Source organism: Panthera onca, chromosome B2 (genome assembly GCF_046562875.1).
Source record: "Panthera onca isolate mPanOnc1 chromosome B2, mPanOnc1 haplotype 2, whole genome shotgun sequence".
NCBI lineage: Eukaryota > Metazoa > Chordata > Mammalia > Carnivora > Felidae > Panthera > Panthera onca.
The window spans coordinates 32,309,475-32,335,806 of record NC_138343.1 but is presented as its reverse complement, the minus strand read 5'-3'; the positions used below and the strand labels follow the sequence as shown (position 1 = coordinate 32,335,806).

Here is a 26,332-nt window from a genome sequence, read left to right as displayed (position 1 = left end):
AGGGGAGATGAGCCAGATGGGGGCCGGGAGTGGCCATCAGGGCCCCGAAGGCTGGGCTGGGGCCAGGTAGAGGAGGACTCTGCAAATCCAGCCCTCCCAGCCCAGCAGCAAGAGGACTGGACAGAGAGACTGGCACTGGGGAACCACTAGCAACTTGAGGGAAGCCCCGACCGCCCCCACCCCCCCACCCCTGCCAGCCCCAGCCCCCAGAGGGCTCACCAGGATGCTGTAGAAGAGCTCATGGACAAAGAGGCCCAGGACACTCGTCAGGATGTAGCCCACATGGTAGAGGAACTCCATGTCCATAACCATGGCCTTATAGCCCCGGATGAAGGTTCCGCGGTTGCCCACAAAGCTCACCACAAATACAATCTTGTTGGTCAGCTGGGGGCAGGTAGAAGGCATGGGGATCAGTGCCCCATGGCCCACCCTGAATCTCCACTCCCTGCCGCCCTGCCCCCCCAGTGACCAGCTCGGAGGCCAGCCCTTGCCTAGAGTGGATCTGAGCTGGTCCTGCTCAACCTGGCAGGCTCAGCATTAATGAAAATGCCTCCAGAAATGTACCTGGACTCTTGGATAGAACAGGGGAGGAGCCCCGTGGGCCCCTGGCTCCAGGAAGAAAGTGAGATACAGATAGAGTCAGACCAAGCAGACCAACCTTGGCCTCTACAGTGACTTGGTAAGTTCGGAAAAGGGGTCTCCCCCCACCTTGCTCTGGGTACTTTATTTCCAGCTGTCAGGAACTGTCATAACATACAAATCTTTAATGTCTACAGTACACACAGTGCCTCTGGGCAGTGCCCGACTAACACCGTCTACACAGCAGCCCTGAAGCCGGTGCCCCAAAGTGACTCCTGGCTGGCTATCTCTGAGTGCCGGTTGCCCCAGGCTGTCCCAGGAGACAGTGGAGGCACAGACCGGTCCTAACCGTGGAGCTTTAACAAGCTTGATCCCGACACAGGCACAAGGGGGTTAGAGCAGAGCAGTGGCTGCCGGGAGGCAGCAGGCCAGCCCGAGGTCCAATGGCACCATGAGCCCCAAGGGTGGTCTGGGGTGAGGGCTCCCTCTGGCACTCACGTTGAGGGCGCCCAGGATGTTGAGTGTGGGCCCAATGCCCAGGTAGTAGATGGAGCGCAGGATGAGCGCCACAATGAGGGGGCGGATGCTGTAGCGCTTGGTGAACAGGGCCGCGATGGAGAAACAGATGAGGATCCAGAACAGCAGTGAGATGAGTGGAGAGCCCAGCACGCCTGGGGGCCAGGGTGCAGGGTGAGCACTGGTCTCTGAAGCGCACCACAGCCCCAACAGACCCCGAGAAGCCACCTCCTCCCGGAAACCTTCCCTATTAAGTTCTTGGTCACCTGGTATTAGGGCCTCTCCTGCACCACCACACCTGCATGTCTAGGCTTAAGGCAGGAGAGGCCCTATCCAGCTGCTGCTATCATAGCTGAGCTCTGGCTCATGCACGTGTGCCCGTGTGTATGAGAGAGACGTGTACTGTCTCCGGAGGTCAAGGACCCTGTCGTCGCACTGGACCCCATCTGTCTCTCCCCCCATGATGGGGTGCAAAGCCCAGAAAGTAGTGCAGGGGTGCCTTTCCCCCACTCTGCATCTGGTCCCCTCAGAGCCTGGCTGGCCACAAGGCTCTGCCCAAACCCAGGGAGGAGGCACGGTGGTCTCCAGGGCCACAGTCTGCCAGCCTTGTGTCCCCACCTGTGGACGCGCCCTCCATGTAGGGGTAGAAGAAGGCAATGATGATGTTGATAAAAACTGCCAGATTGAAGGAAATACTGCCCCACAGGGTCATTCGGCGGGAGAACCAGTAGATCAGTGGCATGCCTGGGGGAGATGTGGGTGGGTCTCTGGTTAACACTGTCCCCTCATCCCACATGGCCTCCCCCTCCGGGGCCCCCAGCACCTGCTCAAGCTCCAGGCCCCGCTTCAGGGGGAAAACGTGACTGGAGCCCTCCTGGAGTGGGGTGGGGTGAGGCAGCCCCCCCTGACAGGTAAGGGGGTCACCAGGGGGCCTTGCCCTCCCGCCCCGCGGGGGTCCTCACTGCGGAGCTTGCGCTGCCACTCCATTTCGTTGTGCAGGAAGGAGGACTGGTCGAAGAAGTCGCTCACTTTGCTGCCCTGCTCATCCTGCTCCGTGGTGGTGAAGAGCCGGTGCTTGGTCTCCTCCGTCAGGAACTGGCAGATGCCAGGCACCGGGAACACGATCTGCTCCATGCTGCGGTCCTGTCGCACGATCTGGGTGCACACAGGCACGTGGTCACACCCAGGCCACAGCCCTCAAGGGCCAAGTTCACAGGCCCTCACTCACAGCGCCCCTACTGCCCTCGGGCCCCACCTCTATCTGGGATGTGTGGTTCTCGTAGTAGGCCAGAGGGTCCTCCTCCTCCTCTTGTGCGGGCGCGGAGGACTTGAGCATCTGGGACAGCTGCTTGTTGTTGAGGCTGAGCTGGGGGTAGAGGGGCCGCCGAGGTCAGGCCCCGCAACTTTCCACCGCTAGACCTCACACCAGAGCCCTACCTGCTCCAGGTGCCCCCCTGCCAGACGAGACCCAGCCTACTCCAACTAGGATGCAGCCCAGAAGAAAGAGGGGATAAGCGGGGAGAGCCTGTCGAAACAATTCTATGGGCCCCTCAGCACCCACGGCTCCAGCTCCAGGCTTCCAGACCTCTCCCACAACCCGGCTCCCACCTCTACCCTTAGGTTTCACCCCGGACCGCCCACCCTCCCGGCTCCTCCCACCCTGAGCCCCGCCTCCCCATTCCAGCCCTTTACTCAGGTTCAGGCCACACCCCCGAGTCGTGCTCCGCCCAGAGTTCCTGGACCTGCCCCCGGGCTCATCCCGTATTCCAACCGGCCCTCCGATCTCGCAGTACCCTCATCCCCTCCCTCAGTTCCTAGCCTCGCCCCCAGATACCAGCCCATCCAATCTCTCGCCTAGCCACGCCCCTAGACCTAAGCCCCGCCCCACACCCAGCCTTGTCCCCGCGCCCCCACCATAGAAGAGATGCCCTCGGCCTCCTCCTCTTGGATGCGCTTCACTGGCTTGAGCAGGTGCTGCAGCTGCTTGTTGTGCCTGGAAAGCTGAGTGAGAGGGCGGCGCAGAGTCACGGGGCGTGGTCGCTGGGGTTGGGGGGGGCGGGCAGGACCGCCGGGGGCGGAGCCAGGGGTGGGGCTGGTACCTGCAGCGCCAGGATGTAGATGTTGTGGCCCACTTCCCGTGGGCTCACCTCCGAGTTTTCCCGCTCCTCCTCCTGCAGGTAGGCTTTCTTGATGACGTCCACCTGGCAGGGCAGGGCCTGTTTGCCGCCTTCCTGGCGCGTAGGGAATGCCCCGATCCCCGTTCCCCGTTCCCCTACACCCCAGCCAGGCACGTCTTCCCACCTGACCCCTGGCCCCAGCCTCACCAGCTCCTGGGGCCGCAGGCTGATGAGGATTCGCTCAGCGTTTTCACTGTCGTGCCGGCTCTCCATCAGAGCCAGGAGCAGCTTGGAGGCATTGTCCTGTGGAGAGGTGGGGAGAGGTGGGGAGAGGGGGACAGGCCACAGTCTGAGAGCCCCTACGATGCCCCCCAACAACCTCTTCCACTGTCTACTCCATAATAGCCTCTCCTGGCCTGCAAGATGCGCCGTAACCTTCCCATCCCCGCTGGCCCCCAGGACTTGCTGAGCAGTGTCCTGCAAATCCAGCCCACCCACTAGCTGTCTTCACCGCCACCCCATGGCAAGCAGACGCAATCCCCAGAAAGCAGACATGTACGTGGGAGACCCTCAGATAAACCCAGAACACGTCCGCTCCTAGAGTGTACGTCCAACACGCTTGCTCACACATTCATTTACGTATGCATATTGACACGTACATATTAAACATGCCAACGCACCCCGGTACGCACACTCAACACAGGTCGCGTCACGTGCATTTGTGCACACACATCCCATGCACACTCACTTGGAGTGCCACGGGCCCCACCTTAAGCTGCAGCACCAGATCCATACGGTATTTGCACAGGGGACTGATGTCATTAAGAATCAGGGCCGTGATGATGTCTATGCCGTTGGACTCATGAGTCACGATGCAGGTCTGGCAGGAGGCAGTGGGAGACACGGGGCCCAGGCCCCTCAGAACTGTGGCGCTCCGGAGGCTCAGTGTCTCCCCTGCCCAGCCTGCTCCACCCACCCACACCTCCACACTCCCCCTGGGCTGCTCCTGGTTCTCATGGCGACTTACCTGGTTCTCGTGGCAGGGGCCCTGACAGTACTCAGTGAGGGTCTCCAGGGTCTGGATGACAAGGCCCACGTTGTCCTCATTGATGTAAAGCCCCAGCAGCCCCAGGCCACCGGTGGTGCTGCCGCACATGATGTCCAGGAACTGCAGTGTCTCACACACCAGGTTGTAGTTGGTCTTGTTGTTCTGGGAGCGCAGGAAGTTCTGCAGAGCACAGAAGGGTGGACATGGCACCGCTCCCGCAGGGAGGCAGAGGCCTGCACGGGACCACGACGGTGAGCGCCGCAGGGCGTGACCGCCAGCCACAGAGCAGCCAAGGCACCGGCAGACGGGGAGGGCGGGGGCCTACGTGCTGGCTGGGGGAGGGGTGGGGCAGGCGCTCACCTGCAGGTCTCGGTTGTGGTTCTCACACAGCAGCTGCAGAAAGCGCAGGATGGGCTGCATGATGAGCACGGACGTGCCCATCTCGTTGCTCTGCACGCGCTCGCCCACCTCGTGCCCCCGGCGCAGGCTGGGGCCCAGCGAATAGCGGGATGGGGAGCCTGGCATCGAGAAGGAAGCCACGCGGCCTGCAGGGCGAAGCCCGGTAAGGCTGGGGCTGCTGGAAGTAACCGGACCCTGCGTTCCCACCCCCAGGCCCCTGCCTGCAGATCTCGCCCCGTGACCCCCCTCACCCTGAAGCCTCTGACCCTGGCCCAGCACCCAGTACAGCATCCTGTACTGCTGTGACCTCTGACCTTTGGTGGTGGGGTCTGCCGACTCCCGGTCCTCACGCGGCTGGCTGCCCAGGTCATTCATGTTGACGGCCACCGTGGACTTGGTCTCCTGCTGGGCCCGCTTCATGCGGTCATGCAGCACCTTGAAGAAGCGCTCTGACTTCTTGTCACTTGTCATCAGGTTGTAGAAGGATTTCTGGGGGCAGATGGTGAGATGAGGGACAGCCTCAGCACTGGGCCTGGCTCTGAGCAGCCCTTGCTGGGTCCCTGGAGGGCTCTATCCTGTGCTGCAGGGAAAAGCACCTGCAGGACCACAGACAAGCCCCTAGACGTGCCCCAGGACTAAGGCTGGGGCAGGGTCGGTCAGGACTGTGGAGGCGGAGGGGAAGGGTCCATATCTGCTGTCCATGTGATGCTGGAGGCCCACCCCAGGCTCCTCACCCCCATCTGCATCTGCCCTTGGCCCTCTGTCTGCTCCCCACACAGCAGCAGAGACGTCCCTCAGAAGTCTAAGTCTCATATTTCCTCTGCCTGAAACCCTGCAGCCGCCCCATCTCACTCACAGGAAAAGCCACGCCTCACAGCTCGCATGAGGCCACACGATGGCCTGCCACCTCTCTGACCCCAGGGCCCACCACTCTCCACTCCTCTGCCCTCTCCAGCCACATCAGCCACTTCCTCCTCATGGCCTTTGCACCTGCTGCCTGCTCTCCCAGGACAGCGCCCGCCTGTTCACATGCTCACCTCTGGGTCCAACGTTCCCCTTTCCAGGACACGACCCTGATCCCTGCCCCAGCACTCCCTAGGCCCCTCACCTCCATCATCACTGTCCAGCATGCTCTCCATGTTATGTGGGGATTACGGTTATTGGCTGTTGTCCTCATTAGGATACAGGACCAAGAGAACACGGATTTTGTCTTTTTTGTTCACTACTGAATCCTCAGTGCCTAGAACACTGACAGGCCGTGGAAGGCACTCGGTGAGGACTTACTGAAACAATGCACGAATGAATGAATGAATGAATGAGGATAAAGCAATCAGAGGGGGCTTTTCAGAGGAGGCAAAGGTGTCCTTTAGTTGGGCACCAAAGGCTGAGGAGGATGTGGAAGAGGAGGGAAGCAAGCCTGAGCAGAGGCCAAGAGGCAGGAATGATGGATGTGATGTGGGCAGCATGGTGGGGAGACAGGCTCAGGCCTGGCTTGAACAGGGTGGTCTGCGTGGATAGAAAAGAGGCCACATGACAGGGGGGCAGTTATGGGAGGTGGGACTGCCCACGGGTAGCCAGACTCGTGCCGGCCACCAGCACCTAGCCCTGCGGCCCCAGCTACGGGGCACACTGTACCTCCTCGTAGAAGGCACCACCCAGGACCCCCACCCAGTCCACACCTGGATCTCCGTGTTGCCACCGTCCAGCAGGCGGATGGCCAGGCCAATGCTCTCCTGGAAAATCTTCTCATTCTTGGTGCTGGTGATCAGGTCGCATACCAGCTTGGTGGCCCCCTCCTTGTCCAGCCGGCACTGGGTGGCCGCAATTGCTGACCAGTCTTGGTCCAGGCCTGAAGTTGGGGAATCCGCTTGAGGGGAGCCGGTGGGGCAGGGGAACGGAAGGGGCGCCCAGGGACTAGGCAAAGGGTCACCCAGAGGCACAGCCAGGGGGCAGGTGGTACTGACCAGGGCTCATGGGGTCCGGAAGGTCCCCCCTCGAGCTGGACTTCCGGTTCTGGAGGTAGTTTTGTAGCAGCATCTTGCGCAGCTGATTGCCCTGGAGGACAGGGAGCGAGAGCCCACAGTGGCACTTTTCACCATTTAACTCCTGGCCGGACAGTCCTGGCCCCGAGCCCCTGGCACTTGCGGCCGGGCCTGCATGGTGTCCAGCCCGCCTGGCCACTCACCCGGTCCCCGTACTTGGCCTTCTTGAGCAGCATTTGCTGCAGGGTCCGCAGCACCTTGACACACAGCTTCTCCTCCGACTCCATGAGGTCCTTGGTGTGCTGGATCAGCCTGGCCAGTGAGGAAGGAGGGCACACATGGGGCAGCCCCTGATGCCTCCCTCCAGCCACTTCCCCTGCCCTGTGCCGGGCGGGAACACACCCGGCCCTCTGATCCCGCAGGCTGTCCAGTCCCCGCAGGGCCCTTCCCTGTCCCAAGCTGCCTCGCACCTGCCACCCCCACCCCCACCCCCGCCCCGGCCGGGCTGGCATCGCACTCACTTGGACAGGAAGCCCCCACTCTCACAGCGCTGGTAGGCCTCACTGCCCTCCAGGAAGAGCAGCTCGGGCCAGTGCAGGACGTCCACCAGCACGGACAGTTCGGCCTGTACCAGGGGCCTCAGCCGCTCCTCCAGGGCCGTGATGATGTCCTGGAGCGGGCACGGCACAGTCACTACCGGGCAGGTGCAGGCCATCCAGGCCCAAGAGATGAGTGAGGCTTGACCGCCATTCCTCACATCCCAACACCAAAGGGCCCCACGGATTTCTCTGAGCCTGTCTGAGGGGCCCTGGACCCACGGAACCACCCTGAACAATGCAGGATGTCTGTCTGCCCAGAGCTCCTGGCTGGGAGCCACAAGCCCTGCCCTTTCACCCAGCCCCTCGTCTAGCTGTGTGACCCGGGCAAACCCCTCACCCTCACCCTCTCTGAGCCTCGGTCTCCCGCCACGTGGGGATAGCAAGCCACCACACCCCCCAGAAGTGTGTGTGTCAATAATGTGTTGCAAAAACAGGAAGGGGCTATAAGGACTGAGAGTTGTCCTGACCCCCTCTGTGAGCACCAACCCCACTAGCAGGTGCCTGGGTTCTCCTGGCTTCCCCTGGAAGGATGCCCCTCAGTCCCCGGCCCCTGGCCTGCCCGTAGCAGAGGACTCCTTCCTGGGGAGCGGGGGCAACACAGGAAGGGATGCTTCCCCGGAACATGCCCTTCCAAAGCAGCTCTCGTGGCAGATGCCAGGCAGCCCCACACCCACCTGCAGCTTCTCGATGATGTTCTTGTAGTCCCACTGGTTGGCGGTGGGCGTGACACGGGGGAAGGCCCGCGTGGTCGCCTTGTAGTTGGAGGCGTTGCGCTGGGCTGCAGCTGCACAGCTGGTGCTGCTGCTGAGCAGCGAGCTGATGTGTGCATCCAGGTCCATGGGCAGTGAGATGGCCCGGCCTTTGGCTGGGGGGAGAGAGGAGGGGTGCTGGAGGGCGGGGGGCGGGGGGGCAGGTGGAGGCCTCAGCCAGCCAGAGGGGCCAGGCTCAGGGCTGCTCGACCAGGGCACAGGGTGAACTAACCAAGGTTCTGGGGTACACGCCGGCCCCCTCTTGGGCTGAGGTGCCCTCTTCCCCCTTTTTGGGTAAAAAGAGGGAGTTTCTGCCTCTTTGACTTTACCCTGGCTCCACTCTGACCCCTCCCCTTCCCCAATGCTCCCTAACAATCTTACAGGCTGCCCTTCTGCCTGAAACCATTTGCAAGCACAGGCAACTTCGGTTGGGGAATGTCCCCCAGCATTCTCCTCTGGCGAACCGGCTCAAAGCAGAGAACAGCTTCTCTCAATTGCTAAGATGCTAGTCGGACACCAAGAAGGACCTACTGAGAACTACCTGGAAGCAAACGACGAGCGAGCTTAGGAATAACGTGTTTATTTTGAGGGCGGGCGTCCCTGTGGCGAAGGGAGGGGAGGGGTGGTTGGAGCTAGCCAGTGCCCCTGGCGCACTCACCCACCATGGCGAGGGTCCGGATACAGGCCTCCACGGAGCCCTTGTGCTGCTGCTGCAGCCACGGACACTCGAGCAGCCGTGTGGTGGACTGCAGCAGCTGCACCACGATTGTCTGGTGTGTCTGCAAGAGGCAACACGCCTACTGCTACAGCCCGACCCACCCTCCAACCTGGAAAGCCCCAGGCCCAGTGACCAGGGCCCACTGAGAATGGGCACGATAGAGGAAGAAGGCCTCCAACAGATACCATGTGTCTTTGTGCCAATCGGAAAAAGGTACTCCCTTTCCTCTCGGCAGTGCACAACCTGCCCGACTGTACATGGCAGCCCTGTGAGAACTCCCCAAAGTCCAGACCTGGGGCTTCTAGTCCTATTGCTGGCCTTTTCCTTCCTCTAAAAAAAGTTTTTAACAAATTAATATTGTGGAAAGTTGATATATTTACATGGTTCAAAACCCAAACTATGCTATGAAAAGGCACACTTCGAGAAGTGTCAGCCAACCTTGACCCCATCAGCTCCATTCTCCCACACTCTGCCCTGGGGCTCATGAGAGGTGGGGAAAATTGATACAATTACCCATAGTCCCAAAGAGGCCCCAGGGCACAAACATATTTGTGTCAAAACAAACCCACCCATGCTGAGACCAGGACCTGCTCCACCCTCAGTCCATCTATAGGTAGCCCCTTTCTTGGTCACTTGTGTGTCCATCCAGTGTTTCTTTAGGATTTAGGTATTGTCATAGGCTCCCTCCTAAAGGGAACCTGCCTCTCTTTCCTTCAAGAGGCTCTGGGCTATGACATCTGAGAATCTGGGAATCGATTAAGGGGCCATGACTCTTCCAGTGATTTAAGACAAACTCCTGTTGGCTAGCCTAGAACTTTTTTTGCTGATACAGGTAAGTAAGACTTCAAAAGGCTGTCTATTTCAGTCCTAGGGGCACCTGATCAATTAAGCCAAACACCAAAGATCTCTGTACATCGGACCCTCTGGATTACTGCTCTGACTCTGCTGTCCACTGAGGTAGGCATGACCATCTTGTCTTTGGGGAGTAAGTGCTGCCAGCTGCCCCCCGCCACCCTGGGATCCGTCATACCTAGTGAATTTACGAATTCCTGTTCTAGGGTACTGCCCCCACTGCAATTCCTGACCCGCAGAAATTACAGAAGAATAAATGTTTGTTGTTTTAAACTGCTAAGGTCTAGGGTGATTTGTTACATAGCATATGCAATTAACACACTTGTATATGTCCTTCTGCTACGTCTTTATGTGCCAAGAGCAAACAGGAATATATATCCTCTTTTCCCTCTTCGCTACCCAAAAGCTGTGCGGGCAAGAGCGGCTCACCTGCAGGGAGGTGCTGTTCTCCGAGAACGGAGAGCTGAAGAAGGCGTTGATGGTGTCCAGCACGACAGTCAGCACATATTTCTCCAGGGTGGGGTCAGCCAGGCGCTTCTCACGCTTACTGCAGACCTGGGGTGGGAGAGAGAGATGCCTGGGGGGCCCCACCGCTCCTGCCTCCCGCCCCGAAGGCTGCCGGGGCCCCCACCCACGCCCCTGCCCAGCACAGCGCACCCACAAGTCCACGCCCCACCCCCCGGGGACAGACCCGAGCCATGTCCAGGGTGAAGTTCTCAAAGAGTGTCCAGATGTGGTTGCTGGTGTAGATCTCCTTCATCTCCACCTCTGTGTCCACGTAGCAGTGATTCACGAAGTTCACGTAGGCCATCTTCACCTGCACAGCCCGGAGCAAGGTCAGGGGCGCTAGCAAGGCCGCCAGCCCAGGCTCTCCCTCTCTGCACTCGGATTCCCCCCTGACCTCTCCGTTGCTCCTCTCCCCACACCCCTCCTACCAGCCCCCATGTCTGCCACTCCCCCACTTCCCTCACCAACCTCTTCCTGCCCTGCCATGGCAAGACTGAAAGGCTGCCTAGGCCTGGCTCTACCCTTCCCCCACCCCAGCCACCTCTCCCAGTCCCCAGAGGACCTCGGTGATGCAGTCCTCGTGTGTCACCACAGACACCACGTCTTCCAGGGGCAGCAGGGAGGTGCACTTGATCTCAGTGTAGACGTTCTTGCCCTCGGCGCAGGCAGCCAGCAGGTCCACCAGGGAGATGTGATACATGAGGGGGCTGTGGTCCTCCACACCATCCCGGGCAGCCTTCATCATGTCCAGCAGGTGGGCCAGTGAGGCCTTGTCATTGTAGAACACGACCACGTCGTCACCTGCATTGGTCAGCTGAAGGCAGGAGGGGTGCCCCATCAGACCCCCTGAGTCCAGCAGGCCCTAGGTTTACCCGAGAGAGATGGGGACTCTGACCTCAGCCCTCACCTGACATTCAGGAAACCCCCCCCCGCCTGGCCCTCGAGGCCGTAGGCTAATGTTTCGGGCCCTCTGCCATCAGGGCTGAACCCTGGACCCAGAAAGTGCCCCCCTCCTCCCCTAAGGAAAGAAGTCCCACCCAGGCATGTTTCAGAGGTGCCTCCTCCAGGAAGCCCTTGCGAATCCCACCCCTGCCTGGCTCACCCCCCCTACCCCCACCAGTGCTCCCACACTGTGTAATTTAAAGGCTCACAGAGCACATGCCGCATCCTCTCGTGTCAGCAATTATGTTATTCACAGTAATATAATAACAGCAACTCATAATTTGCATCGCACAGCACTTCCAGCACAGGGCGTCTCGTTTATTAGGTCCCTCATCTCACTTCACGGGCTCCTTTCTCCCCTGCCCCCACACCATGCGGTAAGAGGCTCCAGGGCAGAGTCCACGTCTGTTCCAGATGTAGACTCAGCCCTCGACCCTTCATACCTTCAGGTAACGGGCCTACTGTGTACCCACGATGTGCCCGATGCTGGGGCCCGTGTACGAAGGATGTGGTCCCCCGCCCTGAGCTCACACCCCAGTGCCTTCCCCCATGTGCACAGAAGAGGTGCTTCATGATTTTTAAGTACATGATAATAGAAGGATAAACAAAGGAATGCGTGTTTGAGCTCTTTCAGGCCTGTTGTCTGAGTTCTACTAGACCGGCCTCTTTGACCTTAGTTTTCCCTCCTTCTTCCAGCACCCTCAGCGTTCCTCTCGTGACCCCATTGCCTGACTCCTCCAACTCCGGGCCCTGCCTCCTGAGCGCTCCCTCTCTGTGGCCACCACCCATGAGTTCCCATGCGCCCCGCGGCCTCGTCCTCACCTCCGTCATGATCATGTCCTGGCACTTCTTGACGTACTTGCCCTCGGCCTTGATGACGGTGTGCAGGAAGTCCAGATACTGAACGTGCCGCCCGTGCGTGGCCAGCAGGTGCACGAAGTGCTGCAACACGGGCTCGCTGATTTCAGAGCACAGCTGGTAGTTGTTCAGGAAGATGTGCTGCATGGTCTCTGCCTCCAGGAGCTAGCGGGGAGGGCATCCGTCAGAAAGGGGGATCTGGGCCCCGCTCCACCCAGCCGCCTCCACCTGGCGTCCTTACCCCTGGTGTGAGGAAGAGGTGCAGGTGCTTATGCAGCAGGGCCTGGTTGCCGGGGTTCCCCGCGCAGAACTTCTGCAGGAACTGGTGCGTGTACCTCAGGATCTCCATCATCTTGGCATCACCCTGGGCACGGAGAGGGGAGGAACGAGGTGAGGCCGGGCCTGGTGCCTGAGCTCAACGGGTGTGGGGGCAGATCGGGGCTCGGGATTGGGACCACAAGGAGGCCAGGTTCAAGGTGAAAGCTGGGCCTCCAGGTCAGGACAAGGAAATGTGTGAGGGGCTGAGGGTCAGCGGCTGAGGCGAGGCTGGAGCGGGGAAGCAAGGCTGAGGGGTCAGGGTCAGGTGAACGCTGGGATGGTGTCAGGCTCAAGAGTCAGTGTGAGGCTTGAGACGTATCAAGATCAAGGTCGGTCAAGGGGAGGTGTGGGCGTCAAAGGTTGAAATGAGGCTCAATTTGGAGTCAGGGACCAGGTCGGGGTAGGAGGGCAGAGCGAGGCCAGGGTGTGGAATCCAAGTCAGGGGTCAGTATGAGGGGTCATGGGTCAGGGGTCAGCCTGTGCTGACATCATGGGTCAAGGGGAGGCCGGGGTCACATGGACCAAGGGGAGGCCGGCCAAAGGTTACAGTGAAGCTGAGATTATCAGGACGAAGCCAGAGAGGGAAACAGAAGCTGGGGTCGGGGTCAAGAGTCAGGGTTAGGTTAGCATCAGGGATTAGGGTGCGGTTTGGGTTAGACTGGGGTTCAGGGTGAAGCTGCCCGGGGGATGAGAGGTCACCTTGTCATAGGGGATCTGCAGCAGGTCCAGCATGACCTTGTGGGCGTCCATGTTCTTGAGCAGCCTCTGCTGCTTCTTCCTCATCTGCTCCCCAACACCGCACATCTTGTTCAGCCGCTCCAGGATCTGGGGAGGGTGGGGGGTGAGCCCAGAGCCCCTCCCCTCCTCCTCAAGCTCCCCCTCCACCCAGGGCCCCGCTCAGGCTGGTCGGAGTCCCCGGCCAACCCCAGCCAAGTCCCAGCTCACGCTGGGGACAGGAAGGGGGAAGGAGGCCGTGGTCACGGAGTCAGATCACTGCAACGAGGCCGGGAAGCACTAAAAACTCAATCCCACCCATAAAAGTAAATAGAACAATATGACTGTGAAATGGAATTTCATTAAATTCCTTCAGCTTTAAAATAATGCCATCTGGACTTCGGCAGGGCTGTTTTTAATGCACAGGAAAAGCCAGAGGATGTCAATTTTGAGGACCGGTGGCCGGCAGAGTGGGGAGGCGGGAGAGGCCAGGCCCCAGAGCCTCCAGGGGGTCCTCGGGGCCCCCAGCCACTCACGCCTTTGACGATCTGGTAGTTCTCACTGCTCTTCTCCCCAGGTGGGTGCAGAAAGCCCTCCTCGTCTGTGGGCCGCTGCGGACACAGGGAATGGGGGTCAGCCAGGCCCCGCCCTCGCTGGAAGCCCTGTCTCCCCAGCTCCCCACGACCTCGCTCACCTCCTTCTTGTCTTTGGTAGCACCTGCCTCCACCTCCTCGCCCTTGCTGCTGCCCTTCTTGTCGACCCACAGCTCCGACTTCTCGACCATGGTCCGCAGCCGGTCCAGCTCTGACTTGATCACCTTGTAGTTCTCCACATCCTGAGCTGAGATCAGCAGCTGCACCTGCAGGTTGAAGGCAGGCTTGCCTGGTGAGATGGGTGCCCCCAGGTCCACCGCCTCGCAAAGAACCCCGGTGCCTGATGCCCCGGCCTCTGGTCCTGGCATCTCCATTGTGCCTCTGCTCCCACTCAATGTGTATGGCTCTGCCATAGTCCACCACCTCCAGGAAGCCTTCCCTGATGGCCGAAGGCCTCCCTGCACTCCTTGGCATGAGCTGCCCCATCACCTGGCTTCAGCGACTCATTGACTTGTGCTGAGAAGGCCTGTCACTTGGTCACTCGGACCCCAAATGCAGGACAAAGCATCCTGGCATCACTGAATGCTGGCTGAAAGAGGGATCTGAACCTCGGCTCCCACTTCACTCGCTCTGGTCAGTGGGTAAGGAGGGAAAGCTTCCTGGGCCTCAATGTCCCTCTAAAAAAACAGGCGAGTAGTAACCACGTTGCCAGGGCTGCCCCGAGAATTCCATTAACATGAGGCCAAGGCTCAGTGTCTGGCACACCCTCGCTAAATGCCAGTCCCGTTTCCCAGGGAGCTGTCAAGACCACACGACATGGCGAGCACACAACCAGTCACCTTAGTGAGGGCTGACTGCACGCCGGGCGTGATTTGAAGCACTTAGCAAACGTGCACGTGGTGTAGCTTGTTAAACTATAAAGTGCCATCCACATCATAAAAAGTGACAGGACTTGAGTCAGGCTGAGAGGGAATAAAGATGGCCCAAGACTTGGCCTTCACCTTTAAGGAGCTCAGCAAGGCCAAGAACCCCAGAGAAGCATCTTGAACTTCCCCTGAGCTGTGAGCATCTACGTCACGGTCAACCCCCCGGTGCCCAGCACAGGCCAGCGCCCAGCCAGCACACCTGCCTGCTCGGTGCCGGGGCCAGGTGGTCCTCTGGCCACCCCCCCGGGGAAGCCCCCTTGGGCCTCCTTCCCCCTCCCCAAGGGCAAGGGGGCTCAGACAGGAGCAGCACCTGCTTGAAGGTGTGCATGGCCTCCTGGCGCTGGCTGAAATGCTTGAAGAGCAACTGAAGGGCCCCCGAGACCAGCGGCGCGTAGTCGTGCATGCTGAGGTGGATAAGCACCCGTAGGAACATGCGGCCGCCCTCGTCGTCCACCTCCAGCATGCTGCTTGTCTTCCTGCAGCACAGGCGAGGGGAACGGGCGGCCCGTGAGCTCCCTGCCGGCCGAAGGGAAAAGCGTGCTCCCCGCCCACCCTCGGCAGAGGCAGCGCCCAGTGCAATACTTGCTGAAAGCAGTGATGGTTTCTCACCAGTTTGTAAACAGCCAACGCCCTGAGCTCCCTGAGTGATCCCCGGGTTCCCTTGGATTAAGCAGCCGAAGCGGCGACTCTTCACACGGGACCCACAGACACCCCCCAGGGACTCGCAGAGATCGGCCGGGGCCGTGGACAGAGGGCGGGCAAAATCCACGGCTTTGGTTTTACCAACCTCTAACTAAAAATGCAGCATTTCCTTCAGTGAGAAAAAAATCAGCACTACCTGTGATTCGGTCACCACTACAAATCACAGATGTTTTCACATCACCTTATGGGTGTTACAGAAATCGCGAAATGCCAGGTACGTTCATTGCCACTTGGAAATCGTGGTACTAATTATAGCCCTGGCCCAGTTTGTTACCTAATGTGTTAATAAAAAGGCCCATATCTAACTGGCGTGTCTAATTTGTTTTCTTCAATATTTTGATAGCTGTATCTCAAAGCACTTGCTTTCCTTTGTAATTCACGTGCTTTATTTTATGAATTTAAAAATGCCACGCTGAGCAGGGTTCCAAAGGCTTCGCTAGATCCCAAGAGTGTGGCGTGGAAATGGTTAGGAGCCCCAACCCCCAGAAGGAGCCCTTCCCCTCCAGCCCTCTGTACAGCGGGCTATCCCCCCACCTCCCCCTGCTCCCCTCCAGCTACCTGGTCCAAATCCCAATGCACAAACAGGAGCACAACAGCCCTGGGTGAGGGCAGGGGAATGACCAAGATGACACTAAGGTCCAAGCGGCCCCTGTATCACTGGGGCCGGGGAGGCCTGACAGGGCAAACGCACAAAGCCAAGGAGACCCCTGCCGCAGAGCCCGGCAAGGGGCTGCGGGGAGTATGACCCAGGAGGAGGGGCCAGCCCCAGACCTGGGAAACCCAGCCTTGGAGACCCCAAGAGGGGGGTTCTCACACCGGTGTCAGCATCACCCACCCAACCCCACACACAACCCCCCACCTCAACTCTGGCCTCACCCTACTCCAAACATGGCCTCCGCCTGCTCCCCGATGCGATCCAGGTTCATGTTGGCAGCTGTGGGGAGCAAGAGTGGGCAGATGGGGGCAGGTGGCCGGTCCGTGCCAAGGAAAGATAAGGATCACAGGGGGAGGGAGCAGGCAGGTCCCCAAACCACCTTGTTCCCTGCACTTGTTGGGTAGCAGCCCCACCTGCGTGCTCCTTCTCAGAGCAGCCCCACCGCCCTGCAGGGGTGAGCAGGGTTCTGAGCTGGGCATCCGGAGACCTGGGTCCTGGTCTGGTTCAGCCTCTGACTGGCTGTGACCTGAGGCAAGTCCCCGCCCCTCTATACGGGCCTCAGTTTCTCCATTTGGGAAATAGAGACGATGATCTCTGCCTTTGCCTCTTACCGTGGCAAATAAATGAGATACTAGGGAGGAAAGGCCTTTGCAGGTTGGGAAACAGAGGCAGGGCTGGGGATCCAGCCCCAAGGTCTCCCTCAGCCTCCACCCCACTGATGTGTACCCCTGGGCGAGTCACATAGCCTCAGCCTGAAAGCGGGGGAAGGCAGGGGTGGGGAAGGCAGCGGTGGGGGCTCACTGGTGGAGTCGAAGGCCGGGGCTGTGCCGTCGGCCCCGCTGTCCTGCATGGGAAACACCTCCACAAACTCCTTCTTGAAGACGGACAGCAGGTAGGAGATGCGGTAATCCAGGCGGACATTGAGGATGAACTGGAGAAGTGGGGAGGGACAGGGTGGCGATTGGACTGAGGTCGGAGGGCCAATTGTGCCCCCGGGGGTGGGGGGGAAGGTGGTACCCTGAATGAGCTCTAGCACTTGGGTATCTCAGCATAGACGTTCCAGATGCTCCAGCATTATCACAACCTAAAAAATCGAGACTCCTCTCCCCAGGGAGGTCCAGGGCGCCCTCTCCTCCACTCTTGACCCAGTGATGAGGGATGACACCTCCTCTCCAGATTAGGCAGAGACACCCCCTGCCCCGTCCCAGCCCACTCAGCCCCTCCTTCCCAGGCAAGATACTGACAGGAAAGAGAAGGAAGCTCCCCAGGCCCAGAGGCCGACTCTCATCCTCCAACCTTGCTCTGCCTGGGGCTGGGGGGGCAGGCGGGTGGAGAATTGAAGACTGAAGGGGAGCAGGAGAGGCCACTGTGGGCCAGGGGGTGAGGACACAAGGTTTGAGGACACCCTTGACTGGCCTCTATCCTTATGGGGCACAGAGAGCTTCTGGCCATACCCCAGAACACAGATCTGGAAGCCCTTAGCCCCTAGATGAATCAGAATCCCCCTCCTCTGACTCCCCTCCTCTGAATCCCCTGACCAGGCCTTGCCCAGACTGGGTCCCCATGCAGGTCATTGTATTACCCTTCCCGTCCTCTGCTAACAATAAGGCAAAAGCAAGCAACCACTCCTTGGGATCCTACCAGCCCCTTCTCCAAGTGTTACTAGGGGGTCTCAGACAAGACTCAGAGCAGGAAAGACTATATCTGCCTCACCAGGAAATGGCTCTTAAGACTCTAGCTCTGCTTCAGAATCTCTGTGTGATGGCGGGAAAGTTCCCTCCCCCTTTTCCTTTCCTCATCTGTACAATGGAGGGACGGAGCTAGGCCTTGGTGCACCCCAGAATCACCCGGGGGGCTTGTCACAGCACAGACCGTGGGCCTGCCTCAGAGGCTTCTGGTCCGTAGGTCTGGGGCGGGGCCCGAGAACATGCATTTCTGAGTTCCCTGGTGAGGCTGAGGTTGCTGGTCCAAGGACCACACTTTGAGAACCACTGGGCTACACAGCCGATCACTATGGAGCCCTCCAGTACTGGATCTTATAATCTGAGTGGGAGTTCACCCCACCAACCTTCCTGTCCCAGGCTCCCCTCTCCTGCCCTATTCCCAACACCTCCCACCACTGTTCTGGCGCAGCCACCTGCAAGATTTCCAGGATCTTCAGCTTGGTCTCCATCACCACAATGTCTTCATTGTCCTCAAACTTGCTTCGGTCCAGTGGCTCAGTGGCACCAGAGCCAGCAGGCAGGCTGGGGGCGCCAAAGACAGACTGCTTTCGGCTTAGCACCATGGTGGACATCATGTGGCCCACACCCTGGATGGACCGCCGCACGTTCTTGCCTGCGGAGTGGGAAGCACATGGGGATCACAGGGGGCGCACAGCAGGACCCCTCGGTCTGACTCTGTCTCTGTCAGCTGCAGGGCTAACCCAGAAAGCCTTCCTGGGGGAGGTGAGCTTTAAGCCAAATCTGGGCAAAGAAGGGATGGCCAGGGCAAAGGCGGCCATCTGATAATAGATGGCAGGGCTGTTCTCCCCCACCTTCCCCATCTGACAGGGGGCCCCTCAGGCAGGGCCTGTGTGTCTCCCCTCCTCCCTCATCATCTCCCCTCAAGACCAAGATGCCTTGGAAGGCAACGCCCCCAGGCCCCGGGGTCTCCACAGAGCCTGGGCAGGACCCCCTCTGGTCCAGCAGAGGCCAGGAGGCAGGCTGCACAGGGTGTTGATCAGAGGACTTCTGGCACTAGGAGGAGATGGAGAACGCCAGGGGTGGGGGTCTGGCCACAAAGCCTCACCGCCTGAGTCATCGTAGGCCTGTAGCATGGCCGGGGGCCCCTGCACGCAGTCGATGATGCCCAACAGAGTGCGAGTGAGCCGCAGCAGCTCACTGAAGCTGTAGAAGCCGAAGTAGATGAGATTGTGCGCCAGGCTGACCACCTGCGGGAGGAGGAGGCGGGGCCGAGGTGAGTGGGGCGGGGCCGAGGTGAGTGGGGCGGGGCCGAGGTGGGTGGGGCGGGGCCTCGTGAAGGGCGGGGCCAGGGCGGGAAGGTAGGGCTGAGCAGGTGTAATGAGGGTGTGACTAAGTTCTTGGGTAAAGGCAGGATCTCTGGGAGCCTGGACACAGCCACCCTTGTGCCCTAGTGGGCTGATAAGGAAGTGAGGCCTACAAGGAAGAATACTGTGGTGGGGGGGGGGGGGGAGGGGCGGCGGGGATAGAGCGGAAATGCAGGAAGGTGGCGGGGAGCTCCTCACAGGCACCTATGAGCCAGGTGGGGCTGAAGGGGTGCGTGGACGAGGGGGAGCCAGCCCTCTCCCAGGTAGCAGGGGGAGAAGCCTCCCACTTGGGGAATCCCACTGGTCCACACAGTCTCCCTGAACTGGCTGGGGCACTGAGGAAAGGTGGGGGTCATGGAGCCCCCAACGCACCCCAGGGGGCAACTGAGGCCTAGTGAGGACCCCCCCGCCAGAGCCCCCCGCCAAGCACCAGCCCCCTCACCCCCCTGCCCAGCCAACCTCAAAGGTGAGCTTGTTCTTCTCCTCATTGGCAAAGGGCACCGCCTCGCTGACCACATTGTTGAGGTAGTCCTCCACGAAGTCCATGGTGCTGGCAAACTTGTTCTTCTTGTCGTCTCGAGAGGCGTTTAGGTTGGAATCATAGCTGGGGGGCGGAGGCAGTGAGGCATGAGGGTCTGAGAGATCCTCCCACCCCAGCCTCGCTCGCCTGGCCCACCCTCCCCTACCCATCTCACTCCTTGATGGTGATGGCTGTGGGGATCTCAGTCCAGAGGCGGGCGAACTTGACAGGCGTGACCAGCTCCTGGGGGTCCCTGTCCACGTGCACGTGCAGCATCAGGTGGCAGAAGGAGGCGCGTAGGTCAAAGGGCAGCATTTCGTCTGCCATACACAGGAAGATCAGGTCAACACCCAGCTGCTGGGAGATCTCGTCGATGGCCAGGTACTGGCGGTCCAGGCACATGCGGGCAAAGAGCTTCAGCTGGTACCTGCAGGGAGAGCAGGGCGGAGGGTGAGGACACGGCAGGCGGGGGCCAGCGAGGGCTACTAGCAGTTGGACCTGAGCAAGTTGAGAATTTGGGAAAGTGGCAATGGGACGTAGGTCAAACCAGGCATCTGCCCACATAATAGGAAGGACACAATTCTGAGTGAGCACGGTGAAAGGGAAAACAGCCTGGAGTTTTGCGTATTTGCAGCTCTCCCCGCTCCTTGCTGAGGAGGAAAGGAGGAAAGCACTTCCTGGCTCAGCCAGCCCAGGTCTTCACAGGGAAGAGGGCTGGCTGAGTGACGGGCCGGGAGAGGAAGGGGAGGGGAGTGCGGTAGGGGGACCAGCCTGGGCAGAGCGGGGGGGTGCAGGGTGTGAGCCCGGGATGTGAGAGCTACAGAAATGGCGGCTGCAGGCGACACTGCTCTGCCCCGGGGTGGCGGCACGCCCTCGGCTTCCTGCTCAGAGCCCTGCGTTACCTGCCGTGGGCCCTGGCAACAGATGGCCCACCACTAAGGATGTGTGAGCTTGGGCAAGTTCTTTTACCTCTCTGTGCTGTCGCTCCAACTTCGAGGGTGACAATAGTCACAGGGTTACGGTGGGGCATCAGTGAGTGGCCAGGTCACTTTGAACAGTGCCTGGTACATGGCCCGCATTTGATACGTGTTACCCAGTATCTCATTTTCTAAATCAATACGTTTGGAGACAGGTTTCGGTTTCTTTCAGGCCCAGTCACTGTGCTGAGCTCTTTAGCTACACAGTTGCCCTCACTCGGCCTCCCTGAAGAAGGCTGCAAGGCTGCTGGGGCTCATCCCCCAGCAGGGCCTGGCTGAAGGCCTTCTGAGAAGGCCCAAGGGCACAGGTAGCACGGCACGAAGCAGGGGAAGGAGCTGGCCCCGGACGCACCTGTAGTAGCTGAGCACGTTCTCGTCGTGGGCATTGCCGGCCCGCGCCTCCTGGGCCAGCTGCCTCACGCTCTTCTCGTGGTGATCGTTATTCTTGTCGGTCCAAGTGAGCCACACCTCCTCCTCTGAGTACTCGATGCTCAGATACTCGTGGGACTGGGCCATCTCCTTCACCGGCCGCAGCCTGCAAACCAGGGCCACCCATCACAGGGAGCAGGGGGCTGGGGCCGGACTCCGTGCCCACAGCCCTCCCCGAGCATGCCCAGCCACACGGACCCCTCCTGGAGCTTGGCTGAGTGCCAGCTCAGACAAGTTCCTCAGGCCACGCCCTTCTCGAGGACAAAGGATCCGGCTCATTCCCCTAGGCCTCCCTCCTCACGTAGCGCCAGCACAGGGCTGGGCACCCAGCAGGCAAGGGCACATGTCTGCAGACCACGAGGGTGTCAGTTCTAGCGGACGGGGCCCAGGCTCCAAGGCGGCTGAGGAGCAGGGCGAGGCGGAGCCCTGGATGTGGGCAGGAGGCAGCGCAATGGCTCACTCAGTCTGGATGAGAATGTCACTGTTCTTGGGGTCCAGCACACATTTGCAGATGAGCTCTTGGGTGACAGGGATGGCGATGTGGTTGGACACACACAGGTCAGAGAGGTAGTCCAGGAACCTGGGGTGGTGACAGCAAGGAGGGCCAGGGGGCTCAGAGGCTGGTCCCTGGTGGGGATAAAGCCCAACGTCCTCCTTCCCCAGAGGACGGCACCGGCTCCCTAAAACCGGTTTACTGCTTCTGCTCCTACCCCAAAGCTTGGGGTATGGGCACGATGGACTCCCAGCTGCCCAAGGAGAGACAGTCATGGGCATCACCCTGATCACCCTGGGCAGCGCGGGGAGAGTAGCTGGGGGTCCAAGGGGTCAGGGTAAAGGAGGCACAAGGACAGGAGTGATATTCAAAATATTTAACAACTGGTTCAATACGGGCACCGGCTTTGTCACCAGAGAAGGGTCTTGGGCCTTCTGCTATACCAGGCATTGACCCTCTTGTTGTTAGATTGGGCCAAATTTGGGAGGGGTCCCAGAGAGGGGCTGCAGAGGCCAGGGCCTCAGAGAGGTGGCAATTTACCAATGGAGGCAATAGTTTTTCACTATTCGTAATGAGCAGCTGCAGCGGACTCTGTGCCCCCGGAGGACTGGGAAGGAGAAGGGCATAGGTGCAGTGAGAGGGTGGAGGGTGGGTGGTGGGGGGGTGGGCGGGCTCACCTGGGCTCCCTGTTCTTCCGTACGAGGCTGACGAAGGTCTCCACCTCGGTCTTGGTGATGTGCTTCTCCAGGAGCTTGCGGTTGTTGTGCAGGAGGGCAGTGATGGTGTCTTCTGCCAGGATGTCATAGCCGATCTGGGACTGCATCATCCCGAACTGCTTGGCGATGTGCTCCTGGGGAACAGACGGGCTGAGTCGTGGGGAGCCCAGCTCTGCTCCAGCACCCCGCCCTAGCCCTGGAGACAGGGGTCCCTCCCACAGGCGGGGGACCCCGACCCTGGCAAGGTGGCAGTCTGGGAGAGGAAACTGGCACCGGGCAGAAGAGTAGGTTTATGTAATCTAGTTCTTCAGCTCCCAGCCTGTCTCCCTACCAGAGTGAAGCCTCCACAGGGGAGGAAATTATCGGGCAGGACCGGCTACCTAATTTGTGGGGCCCTGTGCAAAAACGAAATAGCAGGACCCTTCTTCAAAATTTGAGAATTTCAAGATGGCAACCGCAGAGCATTAAAGCCAGCTCGAGGTCCTTCTCTGCACACCCATGAAGCTGGCCGGGTCGCCTGGTTCCCTACGGTATCCCCAGGCCTAAAACGGTGCCTGTCATGCAGCGTGTGCGTGCCTCAGAAAATATTTGCTGAACGAACAAAAGCAGGAGTGAGCAAGAGAGCAAGCCAGTGAGCAGGTGCGTGGGGAGACCCCCGGGGCCAGGAAGGCTCAGGCCAGGGCGAGCAGCACACCTGGTTCTTACGGTAATCCTCCTGGGAATGCCGCAGCACCCGGTAGCAGAGGCGGAACATGTGCTGGTAGGGGGCATTCTTCTGGTCTGACAGCTCCTCCAGCCGCACCAGGGGGCCCTCACCCCCCTTGTCACGGAAAGGGGCCTTCAGAATGCCAAAGATCTGGAAGGGCAGAGAGAATGAGGAGGGATCCCCCTATACCTGCCTGCAACCCTCATTATCCCAGAAACCCTCAGCCCCAAACTCACTGTGCCCCAAAGCCACACCACCATGAACCCCAAAGCTGGTTTTAAGCTGGACTGAGACCTCCAAGCCCCCATCAAGGGCCCCTCTTCCAGCTCTCACCCCCTTCTCCTGGCCAGGATTCCAATGCTGGCCTAAGCCCACCCATCCTCACATGACTAGTCCCAGCTCAGATCCTGGACTAGGCTCAGCGTCTGGGGGAAGAGTTCAGGGCTGCCACAGCTCAGGGGTCTCAGGTTAAGAGAAAAGGCAGGTCAGGCCGGTGTGGCCAGAGGTCTCCACCTCTGGTCTCAGTAATGTGCTTCTCCAGGAGCTTGTGGTTATTGTGGAGAGCGGACACAGCCTGCCTCATCAAAACAATGTTAATGTAATTTAAAAATTTTTAAAGGCAGGGATTGGGTGAGGGTTCTGTTCTAGAACAGAGACCAAAGAAATGCAACCATATGGAATGAGAAAACCTTCATTGGATCCTGCTTCAAAAGAAACAACAACAACAAAAAACCTTTAAAAGAACATTTTGGGTGAAAAGTAGGGAAACTTGATATGGATTGGGCACTATTACCAATTTTCTTAGGTGTGATGACAGTATTGTGTTTATCCCAGGAGATGCACACTGGAAAACTTAGGGGTGAGGTGCGCCCTGTTTGGAAACGCATGGGCGGAGGGACAGATGTATAGATGCATGGTTACGTAAAGCCAAACCGGCAAAATGGTAACAAGTGCATTCAGGCAGTGGTTGTAGTGTGTTCACTGCGCTGTTCTTTCAGTGCTTTCTCATATTTGAACGTTTTCACAATAAAAATTTAGAAAGAATATTTAAAGTAATCTCCACACCCAATACGGGGCTCAAACCCACAACCTCGAGATCAAGAGTCGTGTGCTCCACTGGGTAAGTCAGGTGCCCCAGAGAAAAAAATATTTTTAAAGCACAAGTTCTGGGGGCACCTGGCTGGCTCAATCAGTACAGCATGGGACTCTTGATCTCAGGGTCATGAGTTAAAGCCCCATGTTGGGCATGGAGCCTACTTAAAAAAAAAAAAAAAAAAAAAAAAAAGCACAAGTTCTAGACCCAACATCCTGAGTTCAAATCCTGGCCCTGCTGCTTCCTAGCTGCAAACTCTCAGTCAAGTTACTCCACCCTCTATGCCTCAGTCTCCTCACGGGTAACATGGGGATAATAATACTACCTCCCCCAGGTGGAGAAGATCAACTGAGCCAAGGGCACTGGTACGCGGTCAGTGCTCAACAAATACTCATTTTGGAAAAGGGGGTGACGAGAAGCTGCAGACACAGAAGGTCCACTGCAGATGGGAATGGCTCCTGTCCTGGACACCCGGCCCAGTCCCCAAGGCCACTGCAGGTCCCAGACGGGGTCCGCCCCATTCCCCACGCCTGTGCACAGGCACCTGTTTGAGGATGTTCTGTTCACGCATCAGCTTCTGCCGTTCCCGGTTGGGCTTGGTGACCATGATGTCCAGCACATTCTGCCCATTGTTGGGCACATCGCTGACGAAGAACACCAGGTCCTCCAGCAGCTGGATGACAAACCTTCACAAAGGGACGCCAGGGATGACAAGCGTGAGGCACCGACCCTGGGAAACACCCCTGGGACACACCCGTCACATGCCCTTCATGGGCAACCAGCCCTGCCTGAAATACGCTCTCATCGAGTCACCCGCCCACCCTGCTGGCCAAAGCACAGAGCCCATCATCAGCCTTCAACTTCTCTCCCCAGCTTCACGGCTCTCAAAATGGCTCTCAAAACACACTCCTCGCCCCACCCGCCCTGGATTCCAAAGTGCCCCCAAAACAAAGAATCTCGTTACACTTCAGTCTGGAAAGGAACAACTGGGCACAAGGCAGGGTGTTTGATGTGAAGGGCTCCACATTTCTGTCCTGGCCCCACCACTGATTAGCTGTGTGACCATGGACAAGTCTCTTAACCTCTCTGAGCCTCAACCCATCATCAGGGTTAGTTCTGGCAGTACACGAGCAGTGAGGCAAGGGCCCGGGTCCACCAGGGCCTGCAGAAACCAGTCCCCACCTCTGTCTCCCCCACCCCAGCCACGCCTGCCCGGCTTCTGCTTTGTGACTCCTTCGTCCATGAAAAGCAGACCCTTGGAGGACAAGGCCTCTCAGGAGACCTCGATGACCCCGCCCTGCAGCCCACCTGCGGTCATTCTGGCTGATGAAACCCTCACTGAGTTTCTCCACGGCACTGGCCAGCATGGAGCTGGCATCGTTGGCAAAGTCCAGGTCCCGGATCTCAGACACCGGAACTGACACGATGGCAAAGGCTTCCTTGTCCTCCTTGGTGGGGCAGGTGCCCAGCTGCAGGGACAGGGGTCAGCAGGGCACCCAGGGACGAGCTAAGGCCCCAGCCCCAGCCCCCCAGCCCCGGGCGCCTCGCACCATGAGCCGAATGGGCCGCTCTTCCTCAATGTCGATGGGTACGTTGGTGCTCTGGATCCACGTGTTGGTGCAGAGGTGCCGCAGCCGGACATAGGAGTTCCTACAGGCGGGGCCAGGGTCAGGGCTCGGGGATGGGGCCTCGGATCGCGTCCCGGCTGTCTGCTCTACCCCCGATGCTCCACATCTCCACCTGACTCCACACCCACGGGACAGGGAAACTGCTCCCCTCCAGGCGAGGAGCCCAAGCCAGAGAAGAGTGACCAGCAGACAGCCCCCAGGCCCCCTGCTGCCCTTACCGAGGCCCACGTGCCTCACCCGCACTCCCCAAAACCGGCTTGTTTGTAAACTTGGAACCAAGACTCATTTGGACAAATGGAACCACTTAGACTATTTATCCCACTTAGTGTCAAGACGTCTGTGTTTCATAGCGGAAACACTCTTGTCTCTGATTATGAAATATCATTACCTTTCTGAAATGAAAAACAATCTGAATCTCAAAATGCACCTGGCCCCAAGAGTTTCAGCTAAGGGATCGTGGAGGCCTGTAGCGACTCAATTACTTCTCCCATGAGTCCTGTTGATGGGTAGACTTGATATTCCCACTTCACAGATCAAGAAATCAGGGCAAAGTGATGGAGTAAGCTGCCTGAGGTCAGACAGCTAATAAACACTAAAGCCTGGTGGACACCTGGGAAGTTGCTTGATGTTATGGCCCAGAATCTCAGGGTTGGGGGAAGAACTTAAAGATTGGGGAGCCCCGGCCCCACCCAGTGTGCCCTGGACAAACTCGTGCAGCCTGAGCTTGAGTAGGCAGACCAACGGGGGCAGGTGGCTGATAAAGATCCCTGGAGAGAAGGCATTTTGATAAAGCAACTTGCATGAGGCAGCACCCACATGCACAGAGCCCAGGGCCAGGCACACAGCAAGCGTTCAGTGGTGGTTAGCTGCCTACAGCTCTCAGAGCTCCATCCCCAGAGGGACGGGACATGCAGGTCCTGAGCCAAAGGACCTCAGGAGGACAGAGG

The 26,332-nt window shown here is 59.2% G+C and overlaps 1 protein-coding gene across 3 annotated transcripts in view; it reads right to left on the bottom strand.

Annotated features, from left to right (window-relative positions):
• Positions 1-26,332, bottom strand: part of ITPR3 (inositol 1,4,5-trisphosphate receptor type 3) — a 67,247-nt gene that overhangs the window by 6,030 nt on the left and 34,885 nt on the right. For all 3 annotated transcript variants that reach the window (XM_078446830.2, XM_078446827.2, XM_078446829.2), the window contains exons 12-51: positions 25,308-25,407; positions 25,066-25,226; positions 24,302-24,443; positions 22,653-22,814; positions 21,920-22,092; positions 21,210-21,329; positions 20,673-20,855; positions 19,519-19,770; positions 19,283-19,427; positions 18,565-18,706; positions 17,912-18,111; positions 16,576-16,705; positions 15,996-16,053; positions 14,728-14,893; positions 13,593-13,757; positions 13,435-13,509; positions 12,884-13,009; positions 12,108-12,230; positions 11,831-12,031; positions 10,629-10,880; positions 10,251-10,376; positions 9,989-10,114; positions 8,648-8,768; positions 7,915-8,105; positions 7,163-7,311; positions 6,845-6,953; positions 6,624-6,714; positions 6,339-6,508; positions 4,974-5,148; positions 4,621-4,805; positions 4,240-4,440; positions 3,982-4,092; positions 3,420-3,515; positions 3,195-3,296; positions 3,010-3,096; positions 2,351-2,461; positions 2,058-2,250; positions 1,714-1,839; positions 1,078-1,250; positions 220-384 (exon numbers count right to left, since the gene is read on the bottom strand). In XM_078446830.2, coding sequence (XP_078302956.1) covers positions 220-384; positions 1,078-1,250; positions 1,714-1,839; positions 2,058-2,250; positions 2,351-2,461; positions 3,010-3,096; positions 3,195-3,296; positions 3,420-3,515; positions 3,982-4,092; positions 4,240-4,440; positions 4,621-4,805; positions 4,974-5,148; positions 6,339-6,508; positions 6,624-6,714; positions 6,845-6,953; positions 7,163-7,311; positions 7,915-8,105; positions 8,648-8,768; positions 9,989-10,114; positions 10,251-10,376; positions 10,629-10,880; positions 11,831-12,031; positions 12,108-12,230; positions 12,884-13,009; positions 13,435-13,509; positions 13,593-13,757; positions 14,728-14,893; positions 15,996-16,053; positions 16,576-16,705; positions 17,912-18,111; positions 18,565-18,706; positions 19,283-19,427; positions 19,519-19,770; positions 20,673-20,855; positions 21,210-21,329; positions 21,920-22,092; positions 22,653-22,814; positions 24,302-24,443; positions 25,066-25,226; positions 25,308-25,407 — 5,884 coding nt within the window. The remainder of the gene's footprint in view (positions 1-219; positions 385-1,077; positions 1,251-1,713; positions 1,840-2,057; positions 2,251-2,350; positions 2,462-3,009; positions 3,097-3,194; positions 3,297-3,419; positions 3,516-3,981; positions 4,093-4,239; positions 4,441-4,620; positions 4,806-4,973; positions 5,149-6,338; positions 6,509-6,623; positions 6,715-6,844; positions 6,954-7,162; positions 7,312-7,914; positions 8,106-8,647; positions 8,769-9,988; positions 10,115-10,250; positions 10,377-10,628; positions 10,881-11,830; positions 12,032-12,107; positions 12,231-12,883; positions 13,010-13,434; positions 13,510-13,592; positions 13,758-14,727; positions 14,894-15,995; positions 16,054-16,575; positions 16,706-17,911; positions 18,112-18,564; positions 18,707-19,282; positions 19,428-19,518; positions 19,771-20,672; positions 20,856-21,209; positions 21,330-21,919; positions 22,093-22,652; positions 22,815-24,301; positions 24,444-25,065; positions 25,227-25,307; positions 25,408-26,332) is intronic.